Source organism: Capricornis sumatraensis, chromosome 20 (assembly GCF_032405125.1).
Source record: "Capricornis sumatraensis isolate serow.1 chromosome 20, serow.2, whole genome shotgun sequence".
In the NCBI taxonomy this organism is placed as follows: Eukaryota; Metazoa; Chordata; class Mammalia; order Artiodactyla; family Bovidae; genus Capricornis; species Capricornis sumatraensis.
In genome coordinates, this window is record NC_091088.1 from 57,314,662 (window position 1) to 57,341,267 (window position 26,606).

Consider the following 26,606-nt stretch of genomic DNA (forward strand, 5'->3'; position numbering starts at 1 on the left):
TGACTGCGTTTATTCCAACCACCAGACGCTCCGATGAAGAGCTCCCCAGATGCCTCACATTCCAGGCAGGAGCCTGGAGACAGGGCAGAGGGACCTGCTGCTCTGGTCCCTGCAGAGGGAGGCCGGCATGGAGCAGGGCTTCCTGGTGACCATGCAGGCTCCTCCCACCGCCTGGCCCTGGGGGCTGAGGATGGACTGCCCCGCCCAGCTGCAGGGCTGAATCTCAGTCGCCCCCTGAACAACACTCCTTGGAGGGTAGGGGCCTGGCCCTGGACCCCTCACGTCTCCAGACGAGGAAGTCAGGTCCCTCGTCCATCAGGCCAGCTGCCCTTCTCCACCCTTTGGGAGGAGAACGTGGGAGCCCGTCACCACCCACCGGGGGCCCGGAAGGGCGTTTTCTGTGTGACAACCCTCCCCTCGGCCTCAGGCCAGCAGGCGGCTGTACTCTGCCAGGGCGGAGGACTTCTTCACCCCGTCCCAGATCCGGGCGGCATAGTGGAACCTGTGAGGGGAGGCCAAGAGTCAGCGCTGCCCTGGCTGCAGGCCCTGCACGACCGGCCCCATCGCCTGGGATGCGGAGACTGTGAGGCGGCCCGAGCCCCTCACCTCCCCGGGGCAGCGGGGCTGGAGTCCACAGGCCCCCAGCTGAGAACCCACTCTGCTCCCCGCTCCCCTCAGTGCGGCCTTCGTGGGCGTGGGTCTATCTCTTCAGCCCCCGAGTCGTGTGACAATCAGAAACGTCCTGTGTTGTCATTCAGCCTCTAAGTTGTGTCTGACTCTCGTGACCCACGGACTAGGCTGGCAGACTCGTCTGTCCACGGGATTTCCCAGGCCAGAAGACTGGAGTGGGCTGCCGTTTCCTCCTCCAGGGGCCCTCCCAGCCCAGGGACTGAGCCTGAGGCTCCTGCACTGGCACGTGTGCTCTTCTGCACTGAGCCACCAGGGAAGCCCCTCAGGAACGTCCGGCAGCAGCGTAAGCCTACCAGCTCCCCAGTTCTCTCCTCCGCGCTGGGTCCTGGTTCAGACCAACAAGAGCAGACCTCCGATCCCCCAAGCCCTGCAGGCGCCAAGCGGCATCCTGCTGCGCCTGCACTCCCTTGCCCCTTCTGCCCACAGCCGACTGGACAGACCCAGGGGAGCCGAGCTGAAGCTACTTCTCAGGTTCTTGTTTCTCTTGGAAACGAGGCAGTCCTGGATCTGCGGCAGCCCTGCTGTGGGCTCTGGACATAGAAAGTCACGTAGAGTCAGGGCTGGGGAGGCGGTGCCGGGCTCTGTGAGGGCAGAGGTGGGAAAGTGGAGGGGACGACGGGACCCGCAAGCCAGCAGGAGCTGCAGAACAGTGCCCATGGTTCCTGACGGTTTTCTGCTCTCCTCTCCGGTGCTGCCGTGCTTTCTGCACTCAGGGTCTTAGCATGAATCCTTTAACTTGGCCAGGCACACTGCTCCTACTCCTTGCAGTCAAGTGACACCCAGTTACAGGTGTGTGACCTCACTACACAACACTCCTTTCTTTGAGCCTAACCTTCCCCACTAGTAAAACGGATAACGAGACCTACACACTACCGGCTCTTGAGGATTCAAAATCACAGGGAACAGCAGCAAGATGGCAGCTATCAATGTTCCAGGACAGGTGCTGAGGTGGAGAGATCCCCGAGACCCTCGACATGGGGCCCTCACACTGACCCCTCCCTCTGCCGAGCACTCTTACCAGTTCTTCTCGGTGAGGATCGTGTGTGACAGCTGCGGCCGGGCCATGGACATCACCTGGCTCCGAAGCTTGCTCACCAAGGACTGGAAGCTGGGGTGGCCTCGGTACCCGGGGAGCAGGGAGAAGAGGGGGCTGGAACCAGGTCCTGGAAAGTTAGAGGTTAGGAGGGGAGGTGGCAGCCTGCCAGGAGAGGGCCGGCCTCCTCATCAACAGCGTCCTGGCCTCCCAGGAGCACCCCTGAGTTCAGCCTCCGTGCAGGTCCTCCCATTCTTCCACAATTTGGAAACATGCTCCCAAGAAAGGGTCTGAGCAACTCAGGGACAGGCCTGCATCTCTGCTCAGACCAGGAAGAGTCTCTCTCACACTCAAACCAGGGCAGCCCGTGTCTCCCCAGGGCCCAGATCCCCTCGAGGGGGATCCCTACCTGCGCGAGGTGGGGTTTCACTCTCTGTCTCACTGTCCATGAAGGGCATCAGGAACAGGTTGACCTCAGAGTCCAGGAAGTCAGGCGGGAGCCCAGGGAAGACATTGCACTGCAACATGGATAGAGTGCCTGGTGGAGAGAACCCGTGAGAGGCTGCAAGCACCTCGGTGCAGGGCCAGGGGGCGGGGAAGGAGGTCTGTGCTGGGTGGTCAAGTTGGGGTCCGGAGAGCGCGTCTGACCTCCCTCCCAAGTCTGGGGGAGGGGCCATGGGACTGGATCAGGAGCCAGGCGGCCACAGGCCAGCTTGGGGGCAGCCAGGGGACCCTCACCCTTGTACCGCAGGTGGGAGTGGGCCATGAGCTGGTCGATCATCAGGTGCATCTGCCGTAGCTTGCGGGGACAGAAGTCCTCCCGGCGAGCTTTATTCTGCAGGAAGACTTGGGGGGGGGGGGGGTTGGGGGGGGAGGCGGAGCCTGAGAGGCAGCTGGTGCTCCACCACGCGGACTCCCCTCTTCACTCCAAAGACCCACCCTGACCCAGAGTTCTGATCACGGGTAAGTATTGAGTATCAGGCCCCTGTGCTGGTTGATGCTGGGGACCTGGAAAAATGAGTTAGATATGGCTTCTGCACTCAGGAAGCCCCCAGTCTGATGGAAAAGATGAAGAGTAGATGGGCACGTGATCAGGACTGAGCTAGAAAGACCAGGAGTCAGGCCAAGAGGAAGAATGGGGAAGAGCCTGTCTGAGGCGTCAAATATGAGCCAGATGTTTGCAGGAGAGCAGGGCAGGGACAGAGCAGGGCAGGGACAGAGCAGGCCAAGGACATGCATGCAGGGGCCCCAGGCAGGGCGGCCAGGGTGCACAGCGCCACTCGGGCCAACTTGACACTTACTCCCTGAGCTCCAGGCCAGGGATCCAGGTAAGGGAAGACTAGGGTCCTACCCGCCCAGAGGTTCCCATTCTGATCAACGAGCCTAAGTCAGACCTGGGGGCCGAGCCCTTGATGCCTGAGAGGGCCTTCAGAGGGAGTGGCAGACAATCCTGGCCCTCCCCTCACGGCTCTAGCAGGCGCTCCTCCTGGCGCCCCCTTCCCCAGAGCACTCCTGGTTTCCGCCTCCACTCTCCCCCTGCCCACTCCTCCGGCCCCCGGGGAAGCCACTCACCCAGGTGAGGGTAGTACTCAGCGCCTTCGTCGGATCCTGACGAGCTGCTGGACTCGTGGCTGGGAGATGGGGTGGAGGGTTTCACCATCTCTGCTGTCTGGAGGAACCTGAGGGTTCGGGGTGAGAGGTTGGCGCTCCAGCACCGGCCCCTCTGTATCCCACTGTCTAGGGAAGGAGGGGGCTCCCTTTGCTGATTTGACTGAAGCGAGAGCCACGCTGGGAAAAAACACCACACAGACACCACGTTCCTCACACAATTTCAGGGAATCCAGAGACAACCCTTAGACACCAATTCATGGACCCAGATCAACATGTTATGTATTTTTTAATGAATTCATGCCATCCAGAAGGACTTTATTTTTTGAGAGTTTTGGATTCACAGCAAACTGAGTGGAAAGTACAGAGACTTCCCATAGATTGCCTGCCCCCGCCGCACCCCCAACTTAGCGACATTCTGATGACCCTCCCCCGTCACCCAAAGCCCCTGGTTTACATGTGGGTTCACTCCTGCTGCTTGTCTATTCTATGGGTTTTGACCCAAAAAAAAAAAAAAATCACGTGAGCACACCGTAGAGCGTCACACTGAGCAGCTGCCCAGCCCTAAGCTGTCTCTGCTCCCTCTCCCCTCCCAATCCTGGCAGCCACTGGTATTTTCACTGGTCTCCATGGTTTGCCTTTTCCAGAATGTCACAGAGCTGGAATCGTACAGTATGAAGCCTTTTCAAACTGGCTTCTTTCACTTAATTGTATGCATCTGAGGCTTCTGCGTGTCTTTCATGGCATGACAGCACATCTCTTTTCAACACTGAATAATGTGGTTCGACAGCATCACCCACTCAATGGTCATGGATCTGAGCAAACTCCAGGAGACAGTGGAGGGCAGAGGAGCTTGGTGCAGCGCAGTCCATGGGGTCGCAGAGAGTCAGACACAACCGAGCGACTGAACAACAACAACATGTGGCTGTGCTGCAACTTAGGATCCATTTATTTACTAAACGACATCCTGGCTGCCCCTAGTTTTGGCAATTATGGATAAAGCTGTGCAGGTTTTTGCATCAGTATAAGTTCTCAGTTTACGCAATTTTAAAGTAAATTTTTCCAAACATGTCAATAAAAGTAAATAAAATAAACCTATTACCTGAGATAAGAGATAATGGGGTCTGATTAACTCTGGCTATTCTCCTCATACAGACACACGCACAAATATGTTGCCCACAGTTTCCAGTGATTCACCCACTCTGGGAAGTCCACCTTAAAGACACTGACTTAAAACTGAGGCTCTGCGTGGGCCAGGTCAGCCCACAGCACATCCCCTACCCCACCAAGAATGTGAACTCCCCAGGGCAGCCTGTGTTATCTGTTCGATCACACCTGTATCCCCAGGGCAAAGGACAGCAACTGGCCTAAACAACGTCCAATACACCTGTCCCCTGAATAAACCAACAGACAATGGTGGGAGGAGGGGGATGTTTCAGAATGAAGCCACTTAGATCTGGTCATGTCAGCCGGCTCTCGCAACAAGTTGTTTTTTTACTGTTGGCCAGACCCTCAGCCTATCTCCATCCCCAGAGTTCCTAGCACACACATTAAGCTCCTACTTGTCAACACCTTACTATGTACCAGGTACTGCGCTGAACGCTTTACATTCTTTAACTCACTTCATCGCAGGACACCGTTTGCTTACGACAAACTGTGGAAAAAGCAGCCACTGCCTAACAAGGACGCGGATTCAAACCCAGGGCTGCCTGACTCTGGGGACATCTGCTGCCTTCAGCTTGGCTCCCTCTCCCTGTGAACACCCGTTCCTTCCATCTGTCTGTCTGGGCCTCAAGCCCAGGGCTGCTGGCCAACCCACAGCTACCTCCTGGGACCTACGGATGGGAGCCAGTCCTATCTGGGGGCATTTCTGAACCTCCAGCTGCTTTAGGCAGCACTCCTGCCAGATCCTGGCTCCTTCCCCTCCCAGCCCAGCAGGGTACTTCAGGGACAGCACCCGTGCTTGGAGGAGATGGACCACGAGGCTCGAAGAACCAGACATGCCAGCTCCTCAGCACGCTGTTCATTCAACAAACTAGGGTTAAACATCCACCTTGTGCCAGGCAATGTGCGAGGCACTGGGAATCACATTCTAAGGAGGGAGAAGGACCATAAAGAAGGCTTTGTCATCGGTACAAAGAAGTACACAGCAGGGTCACAGGAGACTCAGTAGGTTAGGGGAGGCCTCAGGTCGACCTCAAGGACATGAGGGTGGTCCTGGCACCCGGGGAGAGTTTTTCTGGCTGAGGGATGAGGCGTGCAGAGGTTCACAGTAGCAGGAGGAACAGCTATGGGGCCTCTATACCCTTGATGGAAGGAGTGAGGGACGTGGTGGGAGAGGTCAGTGTGGTGACCAGGACCACATTAACTGGACCTTGTAAACCACGCAGGGGAAGGGCTTCGGATTTTACCAGGAGTGATAGGCACAGTCTATGTGCGTGCGCTGAGAGAGAATAAAGTGGCAGTGACCCTCTCTGGCTTAAATTTTCAAAGGGTCCCTTGGCTGCCATATGGGAGTGGTGAGAGCTGGGCAGATCGCTGAGTCTGGGGGGCCATCCTTCACCTGGCTCACCCCTGCCCCAGTTCCTCACCTGTACAGACTGAGGTCCGTGAACCAGTCCTGGACGACTATCACCACGTGGCAGACCGTGAAGAGGAAGGCAGCAATCTGGAGTGACTGAGGTGGGGCAGGAAGGGACAACAGAGTTGAAGGTAGCTGAGGGGGCCGCAGGACAAGGGCCTCTGAGCCTATAAGCACCTACTGTGTGCCCAGACTGCACTGGTACTTCCCTCCCAAGCTGTCCCTAGATCGGGCCAGATGGCAATGATCAGCCCCTGGTCATACAGGCGGATGTGGAGGCTTAAGGGGGGGGTTACTTTCCCAAGGGGCAGAGCCAGACCCAACTCTTGGTGCCATCTTCTCCCACCAGCTCTCAGGGTACCCGGGGCTCTTTGCAAGTAGAACTGGCAAACCCATACCCATGAGCTCTCTGCCCCGGGTCCCCAGGCCTGGCTCGGTCCCCTCACCTGCATCTCAACGTAGGTGTGGGGCAGGTTGTACTCTGGAGGCAGCTTGCGGTCGTTGTTGATGAGATGGTCCAAGATGGAGGGGCTCAGGATGGGCTGGGGTAGGGAGAGAGAGGATTGTCAGGGTGGGCGTAGGGACCCCAGGGGACACAGTCACCCAAGTTCCACTTGGTGATGGCAAGTACACCGCCTCTCAGGACAAAGTAAGTTTGGAAACACAGGCAGCTTCCTTCTAATTAGTACAGAGCTAATCAGCCAGAGGAGGTGAAAGGAAAAAGTCTCAAAGCACTTTCACCTTCCCCAGCGCTTTTGCAAATCCCCGCTGCTCTCCAGAGTCGCCTGCCCTAGAAGAACGCTTCCAGGGCCAATAAATCTAACATCTACATGAATGAGTCATGTCCCTACAACACCCTTGTTTTGTTGTTTCAAATGCCTTCAAAATTTCACTAAGATAATTACTTAGGTCAAATAACCATGATTAATGTAAAGATTGGTGAGGATTTTAACAGCAGCATCAGTGGGTGTGCAAGAATCAGCGGTGAACTCATCAGCTCTTCTTAAAGGAACACTCCATTTAGAAAAACAAGAGCCTAAATTAGTGGCGGGGCTATCTCTTTCTTTTTGCACTTGGTGGAATCCTTTAAGAAAGAGGTTCCCCAAGGGCTCACTTTCTAAAACAGGATCCAAACAGCACAGTGTCTGGGTCGTAACTTCTGCTCTGCTCCGCGGAGGCCCTGGCCCCGCCCACAGCCATCTCACTGTGTCTCTAAGGGCCGGTGGTCCTAGCGCACAGGGCGCACCCCACATCTGTGCAAGGTCTCCCGCTCTCCCGTCACCCACGTGGGCGGCGGCCAGAACTCTGCTGCACTAGCATTCCCTGAGCGCCAGCCGTGGCCGGGCCTCTCCCTAAGCAGCTGCAGGCAGTGGGGGAGTGAGCGCAGTACTCGAGAACCAGACCGCGGTCAGCCACGAGCGGTGCTGGGACGGCCACATGGGCACCAGCAGGCGCTCAGAGGCGGCGGCAACTGGGAGGAGGCATTTCCCCCAAGCAGTCTTCAGGGAGAAGGCAGAGGCCAGGGAACAGGGCAGGGGGAGAGAGTGCGTTCTCATGGTGCCGGTCCTGACGGCCAACAGTACTGAGAACACTCTTCCTGCCAGGCCCTGACAGGACTTCACTTGTGCTCACTCACTGACACTTCACAGAAGCCCCACGAGGGAGGTAATACTGTCTATCCTGCTTCAGAAAACTAAGGAATGGAAATGTTAAGTAACTTGGTCGAGGTCGTGCAGCTCGGGAAGGAGCCCGTGGTGAGGCTGAGGGAGGCTAGCCACACGGGCTCTGGATGCCAGGCTGAGGAACAGGGAACCTGGAGGAGCTAAGGAAAGCTGCCGGGCATCACAGGACAGGCCAGCTCCCATGACACTAAGGTGCCTGAAGTTCTCCCAAGTGCCTGCTCCTGTGCCAAGCATGCTGCCTGGACTGGTCCACTGACTCCCTGAAACCCTCCCATGAAGCTGAAAACAACCATCAACCCCATTCACAGATGAACAAACTGAGGTGTCTGGGGGAGGTTAAAACTTAAAGTCACCCAGCTGGTAAGAATTGAAGGTCAGATCTGGCTTCAGACTGACTCCAGGGCCCCCACTTTTAACCATCAGGTTACAGCACGGGTCTCCAATCCCCGGGGGAACCAGGCCACAGAGCCGGAGGTGAGCAGTAGGCAACTGAATGAAGCTTCACCTGTATTTACAGCCGCTCCCCGTGTGCGCATTACCGCCTGAGATCCACCTTCTATCAGATCAGCAGCGGCATTAAACTCTCACAGGAGCGCGAATCCTATTGTGAACCTCACATGTGAGGGTCTAGGTCATGACCTCCTTATGAGAAATCATCCCCAAACCATTCCACCAACTGCCCAGCCTGTGGGAAAATTGTCTTCCACGAAACTGATCCCCAGTGCCAAAAAGGTTGGGGACCACTGTGTTACAAAATTCTTCAGGCACCTCTGCACACAACAGACAGGAGGGGAGGGGGATAAAATCTGACAAGAGGAGACTAAGGGCCAAGAAGAGACACAACTTGCCCAAAGGCATGAGCATGTCCACGGCTTGGCTGGAGCAACGGGGACACAAGCAAAGCTGTGGCTTAGACACTTCCAGGGAAGGAGCTTAACACGGCATGCAGCGGGGTGGGGTGGGGTGGGTGGGGGCCGGCACCTGTGTGTCCAGGAAAACAATCCGCTCTTGGGTAATAAAGAAGTCGATGCCACTGGTCTGGTTGCCCCCTCGCTCCTTCATTTCGGCGCTCTGGGCCCGGAAAACATACGCCCTGCGGAGGAGCAGGTGGGGTCATCAGAGGTCAGGTTCTCGGGCTCTGCCGCCTCCAGAGTGAGGCCGTGAGCCTGTGGGACTTGACTCCCCACCGGCCTGCAAAGCTTTCCATCTGTGGCCCTGCTGTCTGGGGGCTACGTTTTATATCATGTGACTTCATCCCAACCCATAAGTGGACCTGCGAATTCTCAACAAAATCACTAGACTGAGGTGTTTCAGAGCAGGGACTCCCCGAGGCTGCCCAGATTCAAACCCTAGCTCTGCCTCTTCCCGGCTGTGTGGCTTTGAGCAAGTTCCTTAATCTTTCTTCTGTTTCCTCATCTGTAAAGTGGGGACAGTAGTCTCAGCCTCTCAGGGTGATTGTGAGGTTAACATACGTAAAGCCTTTAGAAGAGTGGCTGACACACGGCGATGTAAACTTGCTAGCTATTCATTGCCAAGTGTACCCGCCATACGCCAGGCACAGGACAGACGGACCTGAAAACCCTCCACCCCACAGTGAGGATGTGGGTGTCCCGGTGCCTAGCTCCTGCCCTGACTGGAATGCCTTCCCTGCTCCCCTGCTCCAAGGCTGCTGCTTCTCAAATGTCTCCCGGACCACCTGATTTAAAACAGTAACCTGGCTCCAATGCCGCCTCCCTATAACCCTTGTCCGTTCAGTTACCATCTAACGTGCTTGTTTACCATCTCCTCCATGAAAATGCAAGCTCCATAAGGACAGGGATTTCTGCCAGTTTTTGTTTATTGCTGTAGCCCCAAAGTGGAGAACAGGGCCTGGCCCATGGCAAGTGCCTCGTAAATACTGACTGAAGTGAAGCAGGGAGGCCAGTTAGGAGATTCCTGGCCTCCTCCAGGGAAGGTGGCAGTGACCTGGGCCAGGAGGTGGTGTGAGGAGGGGAGGAGCAGATGAATTCTCAAGGTTCTGACTCTGTAAGACCCCATGGACTGTAGCCTGCCAGCCTCCTCTGTCCAGGGGATTCTCCAGGCAAGAATACTTGGGTGGGGTGCCATTTCCTTCTCCAGGGGATCTTCCCAACTGAGGGATCAAACCTGGGTCTCCTGCATTGCAGGCAGATTCTTTACCGTCTGAGCCACCTGGGAAGCCTACTCTCAAGATAATTAGGAGTAAAACTTATGAGATCTGGACTTCTTTGGTGGTCCAGGGGTGAGACTCTGCACTTCCAATGCAGGGGGCACAATCACTGCTTGGGGAATGAAGATTCCACATGTGTGGTGTGACCAGAAAAAAAATCCCAAACAAAAAAATGTAAGTATCTCTGAAAGATACACACACCCCAATATTCACTGCCGTGCTGTTTACAACAGCGTAAGACCTTGAAAAGATACACACACCCCAAGGTTCACTGCAGCTCTGTTTACAAAAGCATAAGACACAGAAACCACCTAACTGCCCATCAGCAGAGGAATGGATAAAGATGCTGCACATATATGCAATGGAGTGTTACTCAGCCGTTCAGAAGAAGGAAATCATGCCATCTGCAGCAACATGCATGGACCTACAGAGTGCCACTCTGACCAAAGTCGGTCAGACAGACAAGCAGAAACACTGTACAACATTCTTTAAATGCAGCATCTAAAAAGAAATGAACGTACAAAAACAGAAAGAGACTCACAGACTCAGAACATGAACTAATGGTTGCCAGGGGGAAGGGACAGTTAGAGAGCTTGGGATTAGCATGTACACACTGCTATACTTATAACAGACAAGCAACAAGGACCTACTGTATAGCACATGGAACTCTGCTCAGGGTTATGCGGCAGCCTACACTGGATGGGAGGGGGGTTTGGGGAGAATGAACACATGTGTATGTATGGCTGAGCCTCTTTGCTGTTCATCTAAAACTAACAACATTGTTAACTGGCCACACCCCAATACAAAATAAAAAATTTAAAAAAACCTCATGAGACCTGATGACAAAAGGTGGTAGTAACGTCTACCACGGCACAGGCTGAGCTGCCTCAGAAAGACGTGGCAGGCTGACGGGAGTCTAGCTGAGGACTCTGCGCCAAGAGTTGGGGGTGGAAGCTGAGATGGAAAGAATGCCAGCCAAGAGAGCCGCAGCTGCGCCAGATCGGAGATGACGTCGTGAGCAAGAGCAGGACGGAGCCAGCCGGGAGGCAGAGCGCCCGCAGCTCTGGGTCTGGGGGTGTATGTTCTCGCCACAGGGAAACTTAACCCGTTCTGGGGTTCCCTCGGGCCCCTCTGAGATCTGCCGGGAACTATGGAGCCTCTCCCTAGAAGCAAAGCCTGGCTGTAGATGTATGTAAAACCCCACATACACCACTGGGGGGGTTCACGGACCCCTGAGGCCCATCCATGGAGTCCACAGCAAAATCACTGGTTTCATAAAAAAAACAGACCCCTATTGTTTCAAAGAAATCCCCAATGGCTACTACTTCTGCTCACCCCCCATCTGGATTCTTCCTGAATTAAGACTGCCTATGTCCCCTACTCTAGTCCTTATAATCCCTGCTTGTCTCTCTTCCTTGCCCTCAGATTGGAGCCCTAGTTCTTAAAATCCCCCCTCCCCCACACCCTCTCCCATCACAACCATACCCCATCCTCCCTAACAAGGCAGGCGAGAGGCTAGTCTGGAAGCCACAGCCTTCTTCCAGGCCTCTCCCCTCACTCTGGTTTTCCGGGCCCAAACAGCCTCATCCTGGGAGCATTTGCTTTGTGCCAGATTCATGCTCAAGTCTGCCTCCCCAGTCTTGTCTCACTCTCCCAAAACTCACTTGACAGATGAGGAAGTGAGGCACCAAGAGGTGAAGGGGCTTGCCCGAGGTCAACCAGCTGGTGCAGGGCTCAGACCAAGGTGGACCTAAATCCAGACTTACTGAATGGGCCATCCCAGTTCCTGGCTGGCCCTGCACCATTTCCTGGAGTCAGGCAGGAAGGGAGAGAGGGAGGAACGGGACTGGTCTCCTTGGAGCTGCACAAGAGGAGAGTGTGGTCCAGCCCATCCTCCTCCTCCTCTGACGGACACACTGAGGTTAAGGGAGGGGAAGTGACTTTCCCAAGTTCTTTGGTGATGCCACTTGCAACACCCGGCTGATACAGGTGGGTGTCCACCGCCCCCACAGCCTTCCACACTCCTACCCAATGGCCCCCTCACCTCTGGTCCTCCTCCGGAGTGTTGGCTGACAACAACGACATGACCATGGACTTGCCCGTCCCCTGGAGGCCCAGGACACCAACCACCAGGACATCAGTCTGATCCAACAGGTACTGTGGGGAGACGCCGGAATGCAACCCTCAAAAATGTGCCCGTTGCTAATGTGGGAGATGGGGGCCCTACAGACGTTCGTGGCTGCCCCCCTGCCTTGTCAGATATATGGCCCCAAATCTCCTCACCTGGGCACAGAAACTGCGTGTGTGTGGTGGTGGTGGAGGCACACACGGAATGTTCCTGCTACAAAGAACAGCATTTGTGAGAGCTCCAAAGTAGATGGGAGCCTGTCTGGTCGAGAAGCTAACAGAAGTCAGCATGGCTGGAACACAGTGGACAAGGGGCACCTGACTTTGGCAACGGAAAGGGAACAGAAGGACAGGTGGAAGACAGAACCGGGTAGCTGCGGCCACTGCAGTGACCCCGCGAGGCCTGGGCTTCAGCAAAGTTGGGAAAACTGGGAAAGCGTGAGAAAGGGAGCAGCAAGCAGGAAGGGGAGCCGGGCCGGTCCTGGCTCTTGTCTGCGGGGATTTAAGAGTCCTGTGGAGTCTGGAGACCTTCGCCTCTGGGCTGCCAGTGATGCTAACTTTCACCACCAGGGGGTGTGAGAGACACACTCCTCAAGGAAAACAGTCATGCCCTCTATGTGGCTATTGCACCTAAGAATCACCAGGAGAGCTCTGAAAAAAAAAAAGAATCTAATCCTGGGCCTAACCCTGAACCCATCAAAGTAGAATATCAAGGGCTAGCGCTATTCAATATGGTAGATGCTGACCACACGTGATGACTGAAGTTTAATTAAAATTAAAACTACAAATTTAGTTCCTCAGTTATAGGAGCCATATTTGGGGATTTGTGGGTAAGCGCTCAATAGCAGGGCCTGGACAGTGATCTTTTTTTTTCCCCCATGCCCCAGTTGATATCAACATGGGAGTGGACCCAGCAAGGCAGCAGGGGCCAGGAATGCTGTCCTGGAAGACGGCCTGGCATGTTGTCCTACTCAGGCCAAGCTGGGAAGGAGAGGGGGTCACCTGGAAGAATTCGAGCAGAGAAGTGATGTGTCAGGTATCGGGGGGAACACATCAGAAGAGGGGAAACAAAGACTGGGACACTGGAAGTAGGTCTGACAGCCAGGAGTGTGAGGTGTGAACCAGAGTGGGGACTCCTGGGATGGAGCGGGGAATCTCGGAGGGTTGACACTCAAGCCAGTTTGCACTGGTCCAGCACGGGGTTCAGCCAATCAGGAGGACTGGCGCAGGCCCTGGAGGCTGCCCTGCTGTGGGAGGCGGGAGGGGATCCCAGGGACTCTGCAGTGCTAGGGGAGCCCTCTTGGCCAACCAGTATCAAAGTATTTCAGTAACTGAACCACCAGCACAGCTGAGCCATTGAGATTCCGCCCAGCTAGGTGAAAACTCCCTCATCCCTTCCCTCTCACCCCTGCGTGGACGCGCTCAGTCGTGTCTGACTCTTTGTGACTCAATGGACTGGAGCCCGTCAGACTCCTCTTTCCCTGGAATTTCCCAGGCAAGAATACTAGAGTGGGTTGCCATTTCCTTCTCCAGGGCATCTTCCCGACCCAGGGATGGAACCCGAGTCCTCTGTGTCTCCTGCATTGGCTAGCAGGTTCTTTACCAGCTGAGCCACTGGAGAATCCCTCTCACTGCTGTCACTGCCCAAAAGCTGTCTAGGCTGGTGTTGCCTGCCAAGAGGGTGAGCGTGGAGGGCACCGGGGAGTGGAGGGGAGGGTGGAACCCACAGAAGCTCGAGCAGGGCGCCGCCCAGCACCCCAGTACCTCAATGGCACTGTCGCACCAATTCATCTGGTCGTCCACCAGCTTGATGCTGTGCTTCATGCGCTCCGGGGGCAGCAGTTTGGCCTGGCCCACGACAGCTGCAGGCGAGAGCAAGCAGGAGACCGAGGACGTGGTGAGGCTCTGTGCGAGGGGGTGTCGGCTCCCAACCAGACCCCACCCAGCCCCCGACTCACGGTCCACGGCTGCTGGGGCGGCAGTGCCCATGCCCCGGTTCTGGATCTGGTACACGGGCTGTGTGGGTCTCTGGCCCTCCTTCTCCCCCTTGGGTGGCACAGGGGCTGCCGGGGGTGGTGGGGCAGTGCCCTCGGGGGTTGAGGCGCTCGTTGTGGCCGCCGGCCCTTTCCCCTCCTCCCGGGGCTTCATGAGCACAATGGGCTTCTCCAGAGGGGCCGGGGCAGGTGGGGTGGCAGGGGCTGCTGGAGGCGGGGGCTGCTTTGACTGCGGGAGTGAGAAGGTGCTGGTCAGCAGGAGAGATCCTTGCCCTAACTGCTCCCAGCCTCCCCTTCCACAGAAAAGGGTCTGCCTTGCTCACCCGCTCTGCTGGAGGCTTTGAGAGGATGATGGGGGTTTTCTGCATGACCGCCGTGCTAGTCTCTTCGCTGCCATCCTGTGGTGAGGGAGGGCAGTTACTCAGCAATGATGCCCTGCACACTCGGTAAGTGCCAAGTGCCACTCTAAATGCCTTCAGACATGAACCCCTCCTAACCTACCAAGATAGCGCTGTCAGACAGGTACCTTGAGCCCCACATTTCGAAGGAAGTAACTGAGATCCAGAGAGGTTAACCAGCTTGCCCAAGGCCACACAGCCATTAAGTGGTGGAGAAAGACCCCAGTTCTGGATCCGGCTCCAGAACCACGCTGCCAGCTCTTCTGCTGGACAAGCCTGGGTTGGGAGGAGCTGGGGCTCGGGAGAGGGAACCGGGTTCATGTTGGCCCTGGGTTTTGTTTGTGTAGACTTGGACCAGGAACCAGCCTCACTCAGGGCTATGTACTCATTTGGTGAATTGGGACAGGAACTCCTTCCTCACAGGACTGTTAAGAGGCTGAAAGTAGACAGGACTCCCCAGCTGTTCACATGGCATCAGGCACGCAGCAGGAGCAAGCTACCTAGAGCTGCTATCTGACAGCCCTGCGGTCCCCTTCTCCTCCTCAGACCTGCGAGCTGAATCCCACGCCTTGCCCTCTTCAGGCCTCTTCTGACTCACCCCAAATCTGTCTAAGAAAGGGGAGAGATCTGGGTTAAAGACCTGTTCCTTCACGGGTGCCCTGAGTAACCTTGGGAGGGTCCTGACCCCTCACTGGGTCTGTTTCTTCACCCACATACTGAGGACACATTTAAATCCTGCTCACTCACTGGCCTACGACGGACAAACCAAAGGATATCAAAGTGCTTTGGAAAGAAAAGGTGAGGGGGACGTCCCTGGGGGAAAAGTGGTTAAGAATCTGCCTTCCAATGCAGGGAACGCAGGTTTGATCCCTGGTTGGCAACTAAGCCCAAATGCTGCAACTATGGAGCCCTTGGGCTTTCGAGACTGCATGCCACAAGGAAAGATCCCGTATATTGCAACTAACAGCCAAGTAATTAAATAAATGAACAAATAAATGAATATTAAAATTTAAAAAAAAAGAGGCGAGGGTGGAGAGATGATGATGGACTGGAGATACAGTCAGGAGGCACCTTACGCAGCAACAGGTGCAGGGAGGGTGGGGGTGTGGAGTGTCCAGGATGAGGCCTGATGGGCTGTCAGTGATCCTGAGAGGAAGAGAAGTGGCAGGAAGACACTGGGGTCAGCGGGAGATGGGGAGGCTGTGGGGAGTCCACTGGCCAGTTAGCAGGCTGCCGGGGCTCAGCAGCGAAGGCAGAGTCACAGACCAGAGATCTGGGAGTTGCCTGTTCAGGGACTGAAGCTGAAAGTGCAGGAAGATGGTAACGCTCCGCAGAAGGATGTGTGGGACGGGAGACTGTTGTTACCACTTACCCTGAGACCCAAGGGAAGGAGCAAGAGCCAAGCTCACTGTGAAGAAATTTCCTTCATGTCTACCATTTTATGGCTCAGAAACTGTCCGAACTGTTACCTTCTTCCACCTCCCCACAAACAGCCCTCAGAGGTGGGCAGGGCGCTGGACAAAGAACCTGGGAGTGTGGTTCTGGCAGTGAGAGGAGCAGGGTGGGATGGGGACCCGGCCGAAGTTCCCAAGTCCTGAATCCCAGGACAGGACAGTCTCTAGACTGGGCGTGAGGGTGCTATGCCTTAGGCTCCCTTGGATTTGGGTTCGAGTCCTGGCTCGAAAGGCTATTGACCTGTGACTGTGGGGGTGTCCCTTCCCCTCTAAGACTCAACTCCTCATTAGTGAAAATCAGGTCAAATGTAGGCTCCACTTCACAGGGCAGCTGCACGAGTTCAAGAAGAACCAAAGGACGGAAAGCACTTTGCAGAGCGCGAGCACACTGCTCAGCAAACAGAAATGGCCACTACGATTACACAACTCTGGAAGACAGGAGCTCTGGCACCTCTCAGCTCCAACTCCAAAGCCAATCCCACTCAGTGAGATCCAAAGTGCTTCCCAAGGCCGAGCAGGTCCCACATGGCCTGGCCCCAGTGTCCCCTGACCTCATCTCCTACTGCTCTCCCTTTTCCATCCACTGCAGCCACTGGTGCCCCCAGGCTCCTCTCTGAACCCACCAGATAAAGGCCTCAGGGCCTTCACATTGGCTGTTTCCCTGTTTTGAAGGCTCTTCACTCAGACTCTGTCGGGGCTTGTCCTCTCACCTCAGGTCTCTGCTCATGAGTCAGCTCTTCAAAGAAGCCTCCTCTGACCACTTCATCTAAGACAGTCCCTGTATCGTTCTCTGAGGACCGTTCATCTTGTCCACAGATACATCCCTGGCACAAGGCAGGCGCTTAATAAACCTTTGCGGAATGAGTGGATGCATGAATGCCGCCCTTGGACCCAGACACTCACCCGTCTCTCTCTTTCCCAGGGTGCGATGTAGTCCCTCTCCCGACCTCCGGGCCCGGAGAGATTCTGGGGGCCGCCAGGGCCTGGCTCCTTCCAGCGCCGCCGCCTCTCTATCCCATAGAGCCCTGGCTGACTGTGCCCAGACTCAGACATGGTCACCTGCGGGGAGAATGAGGTTGATTCCAGGGTGAAGAGAGTCCCTCCTCATTCCATCTGGCTTACCCTGGAACATAAGAAAGCACTTCCTTTCAAGAGAGCTCTGTGGCTGCGGCAGTGATTGCCAATGGGCTCCCAACATCCATTCTCCACTTCTTTCAAAGAAATAAAACCCACAGTTCTGAGTTGGGTACATGGTTATCCAGGATACACTTCTCAGGCTGATCTACAGTTAGGTGTGGCCATGTGACTAAATTCTTTCTGGTCAACAGTATGACAGTAGAAGTGTGTTTTGGCAGCGCTGGGAAACTTTTCTTCACAGATGCTGGCACATGCCGTTTGTCCCCTTCTCCTCCTGGCTGAAAGGAATGTGGGCCTGGAGGCTGGCGTTTAAGCAGCTATTTTGGCCTCTGAGGCAACTGAATGGAAAGAAGCCATGACAGAACAAAACACGAGGCTCAGAGATTCCCTATTAACCTTACATTGAATATTAACCTTAAATTGGCTATCTCTGGATGCAGAGACAAATAATATCCCCTTCTCTTGTAGCCAAAACTATTCCCAACTACTAATCACTTTGCTCAGCATAAATAATAACACACAGCAGGAGGGTCACATAAAGATGGGATATTGTTGTTGTTTAGTCACTCAGTCGTGTCAGACTCTTCCGTGACTCCACGGACTGTAGCCCACCAGGCTCCTCCGTCCTTGGGATTTCCCAGGCAAGAATACTGGAGTGGATTGCCATTTCCTTCTCCAGGGGATCTTCCTGACCTGGGGATTAAACCCTCATCTCCTGAACTGCAGGCGGATTCTTTATCACTGAAGCACCAGGGAAGCCCCCAAAATGGGACACATTCTTTCCCAAAGTGTAGCAAATCCTGTCCAGACATATTTGTAACATGATTTCCAGTTTGACAACTACTCTTCTGATAAGCCAATAGCACGTGTTTGGGGGGTGGGGGGGCTCCAATATTCAAGGACCCATTTTCATCTGGTGTCCCTCTGCTTTCAGTGTGTTTACCTTCCATTTCTGATGGTCTGCCATCCCTCAAACTCCAAGCTCTCACCAGGGTTTAATCTAAGACATTATAAAATGTATGGTTACCTCAATAACCCACTCTCTACCCCTGGTGGCTCAGATGGTAAAGCGTCTGCCTGCAATGCAGGAGACCTGGGTTCGATCCCTGGGTTGGGAAGATCCCCTGGAGAAGGAGATGGCAACCCACTCCAGTTCTCTTGCCTGGAAAATCCCACGGATGGGGGAGCCTGCTAGGCTACAGTCCATGGGGTCGCAAAGAGTCAGAAAGGACTGAGTGACTTAACTTTTTCTTTCTTTTATAGGTCCCCAGGGAGTTTATCCAGCTGTTTACATCTCATTCCAGGGAAATCTCTGAGTATGTCTCTTGGCAGGACTATGAGGCCAACTGCTATAGCTCACAGGGAGACAGCTGGTCTGCCTTCTGTTTGGGGGAATAGTTTTATTGAAATACGGCCACATCCATCAATTTATAAACAGTCTACGGCTGGCTTCTTGATACAATGGCAGAGCAGTCGAGACAGACTGCCGAGTCTAAAATAACTACCCTCTGGACCTTTACAGAAAAAGTATGCTGACCTTTGCTTAGCTCTTAGGTGCCTTCAAATCATTCTATGAATCGCGCCACCTCCTACCCAATTACACAGTGACATTAAGAGATCCCTGTGTAAGCCACTTTCGCTAGAACAGAAATAACTGTTTACTGGATGCGGCAGTAATTTTGCTAGCTAGTAATTTTGTCTAGCTCCTCTCCCACTGCTTTACATGACCTCTTCCCCAGCCACAAACGAGGTGGAAGACTGCCTTCTGAGACAAAGGAGGGCAAGGCCAGTTTAAAGATGCGTACGGAAACTGATTCAGCACTTAAATGACTGTTTACAGTTCTGGAGAGTCCCCTCAGAAATTGGGACTCCCCCCTCTTTGCAATTAAGGGTCTGTTTACACTTTATCCTGGAGACCTTCCCAGCACTGAAGTGTCTGTTTTCTTGTCTCAATGGGTATTCTGCCTGAGCAGCAAGGTGTCCCATAAGGACCCTCTTCCTATGCATGTTATTCTGGGAACTCACGCAGTATTTGAGTCAATTCTACAGCCCTGAAGGGAAGTTCCCCAGAGTTTAAGAGTTCACCTACAAGCAAGCATTTTGGGGACTCACAACATTGTCTCTAGGCTCCTCTGGGGATTCTACCCTCCCTCCAAAAGAATAAAGCCAGCCTATTTGTGTTTATTTACAGGACTCTTAAGGCGACCTCCCAGAAATTAAGAGCCTAATTAAATTAAGGCTCTTTGAGGAACCTCCTCAGTACTCAGGCATATCTTAACACGCCTCTTTCAGGGGATCTCCCAGAATCAAAGTGCCTATCTGCAAGTTGTCTGGGGAGTCTCCCAATTCCTAACCCCATACTTATGGTATAATGAAGCAACCCCACCCCAGTACTTGAGTCGTCACACTTTTTCTAAAAGGCTCTCTAACAATTACATATATATGTACAGTCCTTTATACGGGGTCTCCCCTGGAACTTGAGTCTAGAATGTTTTACTCAGGACACGTCCTCATAATTATGAATCTGTTTAGAAGCCTCCCACGGGAGAACCCCAGAACTTAAATTTCTATTTACACAGTATCTGTTGTCATTTGGAAGACAAAAGTCAAGGAGCCGTTTGCAGGCCCTCTACGAGTGTCCCCAGGACTTAAATTTCTCTTTGCACGTTATTAAAGGGATTTCGCAGTACTTTGCCGGTAGTTTACAGGCCCTCACTATTAATGGTCCTCCAGAACTGAAATTGCTATATACATATCATCTGTCTCCTCTCCACCGAACTCCCGCCAACCCAGCCAGCATTTAATGGGTCGCTTTAGCTGGGTACTCAGTGACACCCAGCCGCCGGGAGTCGGGGCAACCAGTTAGCGGTCGAGGAAGGGGCGGGCCCCGAAACACGCCCCGCGCCCCGCCCCGGTAGGGGCGCCGGCCTCGAGCGGACACGCGGGCCTCTTACCTAAGGCGGCTGCTGATTGGCTCCTGGGGCGCAGCGGGTTCTCCGAGATGGGGTAGGGTAGGGGTGAGCAGGGTCCACCAGAAGCCACCGGCCTGTAAATGGAGTCTGGGGACCCAGGAGCGTCGCAGGAGAGAAGAGAACCGGTACCGGTCAACCCAGGACAGGTCGGGGCATCCCGGAAGCAGCACCGAAGGAAGGCCAGCCGGAGGGAGGAACAGCTGGATGAAATATCGCGAGGCCAAACTGAAATCAGGTCTCGCGGGCTGCCGGCCCCACGCATGCGCCGCTGGCTGGGCGCGCAAGAATCGAGCGTGAGCGCCAGACTGAGCATGCGTCGATGGAAGTGGTTGGCCTCAACGGGCTCGCCGATTCTGCTTTAGTGCGCGTGCGCGTCGCAGGGAGCATGCGTAGGCTTGCAGAGAGGAGTGGGGTGGGCGTGGCGCCGAGGACTCTAGGTTTGAGTTCTTTCTTAGCAGAGTCGGCGAGACGCTGTAGGGTGAGACAGCAAGGGAGAATTTAAGTGTCCCGGGCTGACTGAGTGTTGAGAACACAGGGATGAATCAGACCTGGCGCATACGCTGGAAGGGATCCCGGCCTGTGGAAAGAGACAGTTGGGGAATCAAATCACTTAGGAAAGGGCGCGGGTCTTGAAGGGCGGGCAAGGACACTCCAGGCGAGGGAACCTGGGAAGAAAGGTCCAGCCAGACGGGCTTGGACTCCTGGAGTTCCACGGGTGAGAGATGAGGCAGCAGACATGGGCAGGTCAGATCCTGAGGGAAACGAGACGCGGACTGGTGGGAAGAAGACCACGTATTAAACCCTTCGCGAGCCGCGGTGGAGGAGGAACAGTGCTAAAGGTCAAAATTCAAACGCCTGCGTGTGGAGCCCACTGCGCGCGAAAAAGGAATGCCAGGCAGAGCGCTGTCTGCAGAGGGTGCGTGCGCAGTCAGTCCAAAGGGCTCCGCGACTTAGCTGGAGCTGATGGTTACCCATGGGAACGATAGATGCTTCAAGAGAAGAGAGAAGTGTCTATGTATTCATCGCTACGTAGATGAGGGGAGAATTTACCCTTTTTCATGTAAAAATTCTATTTGGACAGGGAATACATGTACTTTTTGACAAAATTCGAGCAGCCCATGGGGTACACGAGAAAAGTCCTTCTCCACGCTGGTTCCCATATTCCATTCCTAGCGCACCGCTTCCTAGTGTCCTGGAGCTGCTGTTACACCAAAGCATTGGAGCTGAGAACTTGAGCCTGGCCAAGTTCTTTAACCCTTTCTGCCTTTTCGTCTGTTTCTACAGTGGAGGACTTCCCTGGCGGTCCAGTGGTTAAGACTCCATGCTTCCAGTGCAGGGGGGGCACGGGATGGATCCCTGCTTGGGAAACAAAGGTCCTGCATCCAGCTTTGCCAGGCCAAAGAAAGAAAAGGGAAGTGATGGATCACCACTTCCCTGGTGGTCCAGTGGCTAATTCACTGCACTCCCAATGCAAGGGGCTTGGGAACTTGATCCCACATGCCTCGACTAAGAGTTCATGTGCCCCAGCTAAAGTTTCCAAATGCCCCAATAAAGAGCAAAGGTCCAGAGTGCCACGACTAAGACCCAGTACAGCCAAATAACGAAATGGTACAATGGAGGTGGACTTTCCCGGTGGTGCAGTGAATAAGAGTCCACCTACCAATGCAGGAGACACAGGTTTGATCCTTGGGTTGGGAAGATCCCGTGGAGTAGGAAATGGCAACACACTCTAGTAAGCTTACCTGGGGAAAATCCTATGGACAGAAGAGCCTGGCAGGCTACAGTGCATGGGATCCCAAAGAGTGGGACACAACTGAGGGACTGAGCGCCCATGCAGAGTGGCACTATGTTATTCTTTGGTGGTTTACAGTGACAGTGATAGTGACTGAGTCTGAACTGCTCCCCTCCCCTCCAGGCCTCATCCCTGCTGCCCTTTTCTCAGCACAGGTGGCAGGTGGAATTATTTCTCCAGGTTGTTACAGTCTGGGTGAAAACCATCACACAGACTGAGTTGAGAGTCCTGTTGTTGATGGATTCTCCAGAAGACTGTGGGTGTTTGGCAGAGATATGCATGACAGGACACCTTTGTGTTATGTCTGTCAGTGTCCCTTTTTAGCATCTTCATCTGTTAGGTTGCATCTGTTTTTATTACCTGAATTTCTCAACCCCAGAGGAGCCTCCATGCCAGTTTCACCTCTGGGAAACCCTTAGAGGTGGGAATTTGAGTTAAGGGAAAAGGAGAGGTTTGGCATTGGACTGTGGGCCCACTGTAACCACCTCCCCTCCTTGTTTAACACATGCAGAATATGAGTCTGAGAAGAAGGGCCTTACTGAAGCCCCCATAACCAGGAGGCATCAAGGCCTGGATTCAAACTCTAGCTTGTTTCATTCTAGGGTGAGCTCACAATTTTTTCACAGGCAGTGGGCAGCCTGCCTAGCTAGCGGTGAGTCACAATCAAGCACCCAGAGAGCTGCCTTTGGTATTAGTAGGATGGTATGCAGTTATGTGGATGTGCAGGATTTAACCATTTCCCTATTGAGAAACACTCAGGTTCTTTCTGAACTTTTGCTGTTACAAACATTCATCACAATGAATATTGCTGTACATCAGATTGCATGTAAGTGATAGTATTATCAACAGAGTACCTCATTTGAAGTAGAATTGTTGGGTCAAAGAGTACATGCACTGGGAATTTTAAGAGCCCTTTGCCAAATGATCTGTTCATTTCTCAAGGCACTTCTCCATTGGTTTCATTCATTTGTTTATATCTATTGAATGAATTCTAGAACTCTAGTCATCTGCTAGACATGGTGTAGGGTGGAGATCCTGTAGTGCAGGGGTCCCCAACCTCTAGGATCTAATGCCTGATGATCTGAGCTGGAGCTCATGTAATAGTGGAAATCAAGTGTGCAATAAATGTAAGACGCTTGAATCATTCCCAAACCACCCCATGCCGTCTGTGGAAAAATTGTCTTCCACAAAACTGGTCTCTGGTGCCAAAAAGGTTGGGGACCACTGCTTTAGTGATAGGACAGAGCATCTGCCCTCCTGGAACAGATCTTCTGGTGGAGTGGATGATGTCAGGTAAAAGATGCTTGGAAGGAAAAATCAGGATAAGGGAATTGAGAATGACAGAGCTCACAGAGAGTGACAGGTGGTCAGGGAAGGCTCCTGTGAGAAGGTGATATCTGAGCAGAGGCCTGAAAGATGGTAAGGGGATGAACCATAGGCAGATGCTGAAAAACAGATTAAAGATCCCAAAGTGAGAACGGACCTGGGTGTTCAAGGATTATCAAGTTGAAGGACTATCAGCCAGAGTGGCTGAAGCATAGTGAAATAGGGATAGGCTTATTTAGGGATACAGCTATAGAGAGGGTCAAGTTACAGGAGGCCTTGTAGGCCATGGTAAAGGCTTTTGAATTGACTTCTAAGTGAAACAGGAAGCCTTTGGAGGGCTGTAAGCAAGGCCCAGCGTGTTGTGATGTACGTTTTCTTAAGACTTTTCCATTTCTGAACTATGAGACTGTTATGTACATGCAAAAAAGTTAAAGCAGTGCTGGTTGCCATGAGGAGAGTGGGCTGCAGCTGGGCAGCAGTGGAAGCAGGAGATGAGAAAGCCACTGTCCCTTCCCGGGGCGAGAGAGGATGATGACTCAGGAGGAGGGTTGGGTGAGAGGAAGCATGAATCAGAGATGACTTAAAAGTCGTCCTGGAGGTTTGGGCCTGACCCACTGGGTGAAGAGTGATGCTTTTTGAAGATGGGAACGAGCAGACTTGATGGGACCAAGCTTTGAGGTGCACGTTGGTCCAAGTAAGTGGTCACAGTAGAGAGAAGCCAGCATTTGTAGATACAGAATGTTTTACTGACTTTTCATTGTGGAGTTTTAAAAACACACACAAAAGTTTTTCCGCTATGAAGAACTCCTCTAAACCCACCACCCAGTATGGCCAGTCAGCCCATTTTACTTATCTTTTTTCTTCTGTTTTCTTCTTTCTGATTTTATAAGTACACTTTCTCCTGGAGTTTCTGTTTTATTTTTTAAGCTTTTAAGCAGACTCTCAGATGTCCTGTCATTTTATTAATAACTATACAAGTATGCTAAATTCGGGAGCTGTTAATATATAGATGGCATTTAAAGCCTGGGGATTTGTTGAAACCATCCACACTGAGGGAGCAGATTGAGCAGAGACTGGGCCCTGGTTTAGGAATCAGAGAAAGAACCACTGTCCTAGAGAAGGAGCAGGAACATCAGGAGAGGTGATAACCTAGGGCCAAGGGAAAGAAGAGTTCCTAAAAGCTGGTGATCAGCTGGAGAGCAGAGATAACAGAGCGGTAGCTGGAGGTAGATGTGAGTCCACCGTGAAGAAAACATGGCTGTCTTATCCCCCAGTCTTGTTGCAGGAGAATTGTCTGGAAGAGGATGGCCATGTCACAGGCCTCAGAGGAGTCCCTAGGAGAGGCCACCAAGTGAGGGTCCTTGGCTTCACACAGAAGAGAACTCAAGAGTGAGCCATGGTATAAAGTGGAAGTAAGTTTATTGGGAGACACATTCCATAGGCAGAAAGGAGACCATCTCAGAAAGAAGAGTGGCCAGTGGGTGTGGGGGTGGTTAGTTTTTATGGGTTGGATAATTTTGTAAGCTAACAAGTGGGAGTATTATTCCAACTATTTTGGGGTAACAGCGAGAATTTCCAGGAATTGGGCCACCACCCACTGTTTGACCTTCTATGGTCAGCTTCAGAATGGTCATGGCATGTGTGGTGTGTCACTTAGCATATGCTGATATATTACAATGAGCGTATAATGAGGCTCAGGGTCTAGGGAAGTTGTATCTTCTGTCATCTTGGGCCTCGTGGGCCTAGTTTTAATTGTATCATCAAGATCTGCATCTCTCTTTTAAAGGTTGGGTCCTGTCCCCTTCCCTCCTGTCTTGGTCTCACTCTGTTGTGGAAACTTCTCAATACCGTGATAGAGAATCTATAAGGAAAAGTTTATAGGCACTTATTTTTCTTTATCTTTTTTGGTCTCAGTATAACTTAAATGTGGCCAAGTGCAGAAAAGGGTCATTAAAGTTTTACAAATATGTATATGTACTCATGTAACCACTAACCAGGTCAAGATAGAGAACATTTCTGAAACCCCAGAGATTTCTGATGGGCTGTTTCCCTGTCAGCTCCCCTACTCCAGAAACAGCCTCTGCTCTGATTCCAGTCGTTACAGATGAGTTGTGGCTGCTCTTGAACTTGATAGAAATGAAACTTGATAGAAATCTGACAGCAGGTCTTCTGTGTTGCCTTCTTTAGCTCTTTGGTCTGTGAGAGTCTTCCCTGCTGTTGAATGTATCAGGAGCTTGTTCTGTAAGAACTTTGAAAGGATTTCTACATGCAGGTTGTTTTACAATATAGAAAATAAAGACTCAAGTTGACTTCCAGCTGCTTTGCAATGTGGTGAATACCTGATGGGCTTTAAGGATAGTGGAGGATGTAAACTGCTTAAAGTTCTGGGGGGCCAGCTTTAACATGGGAGGAAAGACAGCATGTTTGTGTGCTGCTTGGAGGGATAGTGAAATCATGCCGCTCAAACTGGAACTTGAACCCAGGGGCCAGGACTCACACCTGGCCAAACCCAGACTGGGACTTGAACCTACGGTCTTTTAATTGAGATCATACACCTGGCCTCAGCACTTAATGAAGCTCAGGTTCTTGATGTCCCCGTGCAGGAAGAATTCAGTGAAAGACAACGTGACAGGTAAGAAATAGATTTATCTAGAGAGAAACACACCCCACAGACAGAATGTGGGCTGTCTCAGAAGGCGACAGGCCCTGGAAATTTTGGGGTTGTGAGTTTTTTATGGACTTTGTAATTTCATAGGCTAGTGAGTGGGAGGATTAGTCCAACTATTTCTAAGAAGGGGCAGGGATTGCCAGGAACTGCACCACAGCCCACTTTTTGACCTTTTATCATTGGCCCTGAAACTGTCATGGAGCTGGTGGGTGTGTCATTTAGCTAATGTATTACAGTGAGTGTATAATGAGACTCGGGTCTACCGGAAGTCGAATCTTCAGCCATCTTGGATCTAGTTGGTTCTAGTTTGTCATGTCCTATGACAGTGTCATTATTTTAAAGGTTGCCCCCTGCCCCTTCCCTTCTATTTCAATAGCAGGGAAAATGGATGAGGGAAGAAACTTAGGACTCTGGCCATGAGGAAGTGAGAAAGGGTGCAGCCAGGGTATACCCTTGGCTGGACTAGAAGAAGGGCCAGTTCATTCTGTTAGAAGAAAGAAAAGACATTGCTTCAAGTTGCAAAAGCACTCCTGGTTTTTACATGTTAGCAGCTGTCCTACACAGCAGAAAAGCTAAAAATAAGTCTTTAGTCTGCGGTCTGGTATTGATGTAGATGACATGGCTTCCTTCATGGACCCTCATAAAGAACTGGAAAAATACTGGTGATATTTGTTCTACATGGATGGGGAAAAGAGGACAGGAGAGTCCAGGAGAGATGACCAGTTTCGGCAATCCTTGGGAAGGAAGAGGAGCCCTGTGGCTGGAGCAGCTGTGATACTGGGTTTATAATAAATATGGATTTGGTCTTTATCCTGGAGTCTGGCACAGAGCTCCTAAAACCTTTGGAACTTCCAGTGAAGAGAGTAATAAGGGTGTCTTTTGTAATGAGATGGCTTTGAGAAGCATCTCGGTAACCTAAGGATAGGGGCTGGGTGCCAGGGCCCCTAAGGGGTGAT

The 26,606-nt window shown here is 52.8% G+C and overlaps 1 protein-coding gene across 2 annotated transcripts; it reads right to left on the minus strand.

The window, feature by feature from the left end:
* Positions 1–48: 48 nt before the first annotated feature.
* Positions 49–20,010, minus strand: SMG9 (SMG9 nonsense mediated mRNA decay factor). Of its 2 annotated transcripts, XM_068992150.1 has the most exons (14): positions 19,847–20,010; positions 16,659–16,814; positions 14,227–14,301; positions 13,868–14,132; positions 13,674–13,771; positions 11,827–11,939; positions 8,576–8,687; positions 6,359–6,454; positions 5,923–6,008; positions 3,296–3,402; positions 2,462–2,569; positions 2,133–2,261; positions 1,709–1,853; positions 49–502 (listed from the first exon to the last, which is right to left on the minus strand). In XM_068992150.1, the coding sequence occupies exons 2-14, from the start codon at positions 16,806–16,808 to the stop codon at positions 424–426; spliced, it is 1,563 nt and encodes a 520-aa protein (XP_068848251.1). In that variant the 5' UTR covers positions 16,809–16,814; positions 19,847–20,010; the 3' UTR covers positions 49–423. The 2 variants fall into 2 exon arrangements, 1 of the variants encoding a protein (XP_068848251.1); XR_011146424.1 differs by lacking the exon at positions 49–502 and having other exon boundaries at positions 1,726–1,853; positions 2,470–2,569.
* Positions 20,011–26,606: the final 6,596 nt, after the last annotated feature.